This window comes from Colletes latitarsis, chromosome 11 (genome assembly GCF_051014445.1).
Source record: "Colletes latitarsis isolate SP2378_abdomen chromosome 11, iyColLati1, whole genome shotgun sequence".
In the NCBI taxonomy this organism is placed as follows: Eukaryota; Metazoa; Arthropoda; class Insecta; order Hymenoptera; family Colletidae; genus Colletes; species Colletes latitarsis.
In genome coordinates this window covers 4,542,473-4,548,978 of record NC_135144.1, presented here as the reverse complement: position 1 = coordinate 4,548,978, position 6,506 = coordinate 4,542,473, and the positions used below count along the sequence as shown (strand labels likewise).

At 34.7% G+C, this 6,506-nt stretch overlaps 1 protein-coding gene across 1 annotated transcript; it reads left to right on the top strand.

The window, feature by feature from the left end:
• The first annotated feature begins 4,548 nt into the window (after positions 1-4,548).
• Positions 4,549-6,270, top strand: LOC143348226 (uncharacterized). Its single transcript, XM_076778224.1, has 3 exons — positions 4,549-4,871; positions 4,959-5,593; positions 5,680-6,270. The coding sequence occupies exons 1-3, from the start codon at positions 4,549-4,551 to the stop codon at positions 6,222-6,224; spliced, it is 1,503 nt and encodes a 500-aa protein (XP_076634339.1). The 3' UTR covers positions 6,225-6,270.
• Positions 6,271-6,506: the final 236 nt, after the last annotated feature.

Here is a 6,506-nt window from a genome sequence, read left to right as displayed (position 1 = left end):
TCTTATCTGAAATTAGTCCGCAACCACGAACCGGACTGAATTTTCGGCATTTGTTCGAACCTGACAGTCATGACAGAGAGACTACTAAAGTTAAAGTTTTTGATACCTAAAAATATGGAACGTAATACTGAAATCAGTTTAAGTGAAGATGAGTTCGATTTCACGGTGTTTAACGAGGAAATTACGTCTCTACACAGAGAGCTTGACGATACAGAGAATAACAGCAGTAGTGACGATAATGACGAAGTAAGAGGTGTAAGAACGCGAAAGATCAGAGGAATAGACAGTGAATGTGACAACGATACTGATATTACAGAAGACTCACAATCGGACAGTTCTGAATGGATTAGTTACACTGAATCTGAAGAAATACCGTCAAGAATACCATTCATAGCCGGCGACACTACTACAGGACCTCACATACCACCAGATAAGAAAGAACCATTGGATTTTTTTAAACTCTTTGTTACTAATGAACTGGTGAATGAAATAGTTATTGAAACTAATAATTATGCTACAAAAAAGTTAGAAGGAAAGTCATTATCACCGTACTCGATATGGCGAAATTGACGGAATGTAACTATCGAAGAAATGTGGGCATTTATTGGTGTTATAATAAAGGGGACAATGCCGTTGGCAAATTTACAAGAATATTGGTCACGGAATGATATCAGCTACATTCCTTTTTATTCAAACAAATTCACGAGAGATAGATTCAATCAGATTTTTTGGATGTTTCATCTAAAGACAATCCAAAGACAAGATGCAGGACCACGAACACGCTTACAGCTAGTTGGCTGTTTTCTTGATTATATAAATTTAAAATTTTTAAAGTATTTTACACCGGGAAGAGAAATTTGTGTAGATGAATCTACGATTAAGTTCAAAAGTCGGATCTCCTTTATTACTTACAATCCGAAGGAACCAACCAAATGGGGTATTAGAGTTTATACGGTGGCAGACTCAAATACCGGTTACATCTTTGGCATTCTTCCTTATTATGGAAGTTTGACAACGGACAAGTTGATAAGGCCCGACTTTCCGGTATCAACGAGAATACCATTGCATCTTTATGTAATGCTGCTGGAAAAAATACTTGGTGCTCAAGGATATCATATGTTCTCTGATCGTTATTATACGAGCTATATCTTGGGTGAAGAATTATTGAAATTTAAATGCCACCTCACAGGAACTATCTTAACAAACAGAAAGCATATACCAAAACAAATAAAAAGAACAAAATTCGGAAAAAAATCAACAGTAGCATACCGGAAAAAAAATACATTAGTTTTAGTATGGAAAGACAAGAGGGTTGTCACATGCTTGACTAACTGGAACAATATAGGAATGACGCCTGTGAAACGAATTTTACGAGGTGGAGTAGAAGTGACCGTCAAGAAACTTAACATAGTAATAGATTATATCAAACATATAGGCGGTGTCGATCGCGCAGATCAGTGTGCCTCAACGTACTGTTTCTTAAGAAAATCGCTAAAACGGTGGCGTAAACTGTTTTTTTGGGGTTTAGAAATTTGTTCAATAAATTCATATTTTATATAAAGCCACTAAGCAGCAGAGAAGCGAACAGCCGCTTAATCACTTGCGATATTTAAAAACATTAGTCCACTAATTAATTGGATTCCGAAAATATCCGCTTGAATGGAAAGCTACACAATATTCTAACAGGAGTTAGGAAAGACTGCAAAGTCTGTTTTCGGAGAAATAAACCCGGAAAAAGGCATCAAACGACATATTATTGTAATACTTGCCCCGACAAGCCGGACATGCATCTTGGGAATTGTTACATGAAATATTATACACAGAAAAATTACAGAGACTAATATTTAAGAAATTATGTTTATAAAGGTGTAAAGATATATAAAATGTTAAAATATAAAAATTTTATACATTAATTTGTGTGTGTAATGATTTTAAGTTACTGGTAAGAAATGCGTCAAAAAGGTTGCGAAACGTCTCGAGTTGTTGATGCGCCGCGCGAAAAAAGCCCCGAGTGCAAAAAGTTAATATTTTAAACTGGCCCTCACAGTCACTTATTTCATATGTTTGGTTTCAACCAAGTGAATAAATAAACCATAAATATTTTCGCAAAAGAGAAACATTGAACTTGGTTTATTTTAATTCAATCAACGTTTTCGACGTGACATTCTGGCGATCCTGCCAGGAGCCAGTTAATTCATCGACTTCCACACAAATCTACGGACATCGTGCCAAAGAAGGGACTGCAAGTGCCATACCCATCGGTAAACGACAGGATCTACAACTAAGAATAATACAATTTAAGAATAACGACTCAACCAACTTCTCGTGCCGCATCTCCACCAAGATCCATTGTTGAACTTGCGGGATACCAAAATGATATGGATGAGGTAATTAAAGTAATTGAGGTAAAAGTAATTTCTCTAACCAATGCAATGAAAAAGATGTCAGAACGGCAAGAAAAAACTAAAACAACAATAAAGGACATGCAAGAACAATTCGCAAGTTTTTCGAATGTTCTGGCTGATCATTTGAATGTAAGATTCAAGAAGGAAGGAGATCCAGTAATGGACGATGCCTGTTCACCCCTCGGAGGATACAACACAGCTCGTCAATGTCAACCAGAAAATTTTGAAGATGAGACAGAAATAGAAGTACCCATAAGAAGATCCACTGAAACTACACTTAGACGACAACCAACGATACAAGCACAAATCAATCAAGTAGACATCGGACCAACGGGAATCAAGGCAAAAGATTCCATACGAACCGTTAAAATGCTGCACAGTCTAGATGACGTAGGTGCTGAAGACTTTATTTTAATTCTGTAAGAAAAGTACGTAGCCGTTGCATACCAAGTGAATACGACTATCTACTAGATTTAATAATTAACGAAAGAATAATCGAGAATGCTGAAAGAATCCACTTGTCATTTTAAAGAGGTATAAGTATCATCCATTCAAAATGACGTTAGTCCAGCAACTACGTGATACTGATAGAACCCGAACATCGACATTCTATGCGTGACTATCTACTATTTTGGAAGACGATCCTGAAATATTAATGAAAATTTTGTGAACCGACGAATTATATTTTACAAATAACGGCATGTTTAATCGTCATAATCAACATCATTGGTCTATGGAAAATCTGGTGTGAAATTTTACATAGCTATCTAATCAGACCATATTTCATCGAAGGTAGTTTAACAGGGCAGCGATATCTTAACTTCTTGCGAGAAGAACTCCCAGGCTTATTGGATAATATTCTGCTCATTATCAGAAACAGCATGTGTTTACAAGATGGATGCCCTACCCACAAAGCTCGCATAGTTCGTCAATATCTCAATTTTAAGTTCGGAAATCGTTGGATAGGAACATGTGGTCCAATTCGCTGACCATCGCGTTCTCTAGATATATCCCCTTTAGATTTTTATCTCTTGGGACATCTGCAATCCATTATTTACGAAAGACCAATTGATAACGTCTAACTCCGGGAATGCATAATACATTCATGTAGTAACATAGATCGAAATGTGTTAATTGATGTGACAACTAAAAGTGTAGTATAGAGAGTGAAGTTCTGTGCTGTAGAAGATGGATTCCAGTTTGAACATATGTTGTAACGTAATATTGTCACAAGTTTAATTTATTTTGTTTACCTATATCGTTTATGCTTATAAATGATTTTATAAATTATTGTTGCATCTATTATTGAGTTATTATGAACTGAATTATCTAAACTTTTGAGATCCATCCTCATAGCCGACCTAGTACCCTTGTTTTCGTTGAATTTACTTAATAATAAGTTTCATGGTTTTTTATGCAAATATAAATTCTGGTCATCAATTTTGTAAAAAATAATTTATTTATAACAAAAAATTTGTTTATAACATTATTTTAAAAGAAATCACAATTTACATAATAACAAAAAAGAACACAATTTCTTTTCTGAATCCATTGATACATCACATAGTATGTTTGCCTCTTACAATTTTGCGTATTTCAATATTTTATGTGTGTTGCGCACAAACATCGGGTGGCGGTCATACCAAATATGACGAGCTGTCGATGTCTTTTTTGGTACGATATTTTTTGGCAAACAATATATATGATCAACTACACGTTATTTCTTTCTTTCTCACACTACAATCTATACATATGTATATCATATGACCAGGGAAGTTCTGTCGGCCAAGCATGAGATATATCATTCGACTCTAAATGGGTATTAACGCCATAAAATAGTATCAGTGGATGCATAAAGAAGTGATTCTTATTACGCACTAAACAAGCAGTAAACAATTAATCATATATGTATATATAATTCTTTAAACTATCATTCATGCACTCTGCACTTTTTTATCGTCATTATATCGTATGGAACGTCATTTTATATTTTTGTACGCTCAACAATAGCAGTGTATCAAATTATTGAGTTATTTTTTGCGAAGCTCTGCTCTATATATACCTCGACGATTTGTTAGTTGTAAAGGCAAATCCGAGCGTTCGACGTGATCACAGCATTTATTTTGTAATACAGTGACTAAAAATGATTATCAATCCGATGAATGTGATTAATTTGCTATTAGCAACATTTCAAACAATGTATTTAATGGATACTCCTGTAACAAGAAAGGAAGTACAGCTCAAGGAAATCATTCAAAAAATGTTGCTCGATAGCATGTTTGAATTTAATGAAATTGAAGTTTCTAAAGAATGGTCATTGGACTTTTTGGATCAATTTAAAGAATGTGAGGTTGAGGCTGTTGATGAAGATGATGCAGACGAAAATTGGTCTGGGGAGACATATATTGGAGTTTGTTCGCAGCGTGACGAAGACGTTGATGTTGATTATAAACGGAATGCAGTTGCGTTTTGAAAAGGTGGAGAAAAAAACCGTTGACTTGCTACCGTTCAACATAATTTTAAACTTGTTTCATCTGAACGACAATTACGAAGATGGACTCATCAAATTGAAGCAAGAGGAACTAGAAAAGAATGGTTGGCTCAAATTTCCGAGTTCGTGATAACAAATTCGAAAAGAGCTATTGATTTCGGTTATATTTTGCATGATAGAGATATTCGACGATGGGCTTTACAAGCATATAAGGAACAAGGTAACGATTATACGACATTTAAAGCTTCCAAAACATGGCTGTATAATTTTAAAAAAGCTCATCGTATTATGTCTCGAAAAGTAACAAAATTTGTAACACGAAAGCCAATAGAAGACGATGTAGTATTGAAAGATAAAGCTACGGATTTTGTCAATGAAGTAAAACCTTTGATCACGAGATACGGGCATGAAAATTTGTACAATTCAGACCAGAGTGGATTTCAATTAGAAATACATTCTGGGCGAACCCTAGCGGTGAAAAACCAAAAGAAAGTAGATTGTGTTATACAATCTGTACCTTCAACATCGCACAGTTACACAATACAACCAACAATAACTGCTGATAGAAGATTGCTGTCACCCCTTTTTATGGTTTTGCAAGAAGCAAATGGACAATTTGGACCAATAGTTCAGAAAACATTATTTAAACCGACTAACGTATACGTGATTGCATCAAAATCTGGAAAACTCACTTCTGGTAACCAATATCTAAAAATTATCTTTGATTGAAAATTACCGGTACACATGTGTATAATTACTAAAGATTTTAATATAATATTACAGCACATTTTAAAATCTGGTTGGAAGAGCTCTTTTTCACCAATACTAAAACAACGTCTGTGTTGCTATTAGACTCCTGGAGTGGACACTGTGAGCAAGATGTATGTAATGCGAAATCAACGGGTAAAGAAATTATAAATAAGACGATACCAAAGGGTACCACTGGACGAATCCAACCTCTAGATGTTTATGGATTTAGGGTGTGGAAAAATTATGTTCAACGTTTTTCCGATGATGTACTGTTACATGATTACGACGTTAATCTTCATTTAAGAAATAATGTAATTAAATTACAGTCACTTGTACACAATCAACTGTCTTCACCTAGGTATAAAAATCTATTCCAGTATGCTTGGTACAAAAGTGGGTATACAGAAGAAAAATCAGATTTTGTGAATCCTGTAGACTTTATTTTCGAGCAGAACACACAAATGAAATGTGCACTCTGTGATGAAACACCGATAATTAGATGTTCTTGGTGTAAAAAAGCATTTTGTTTAAAACATTTTTTTCATGAATATCACTTCTGCGACAAATTTGAATATTAAGTGAATCATTTTATAAACTTCATACATTATGTAAAAAATTCAGGTGATAAATTTATTGTTGGAGATGTGAGCGTTTTGTAATTCGCGCGCGTCTTTGGAGGTAGAAACAAAGTGTGGTCGTCGGTTGTAGAGGGAGAATAAAGGGATTTATACGAAGAAGTCGCACGACGTCCTGTTCTTTTAATAAAGAAAAACCCATATCTCTAACAGGTTATGGGTCCAGTCACGAAAGTAATTAGTTAAAAAATAGAAAAAAGAGAAGGGTGAAGTATGAAAAGTGAT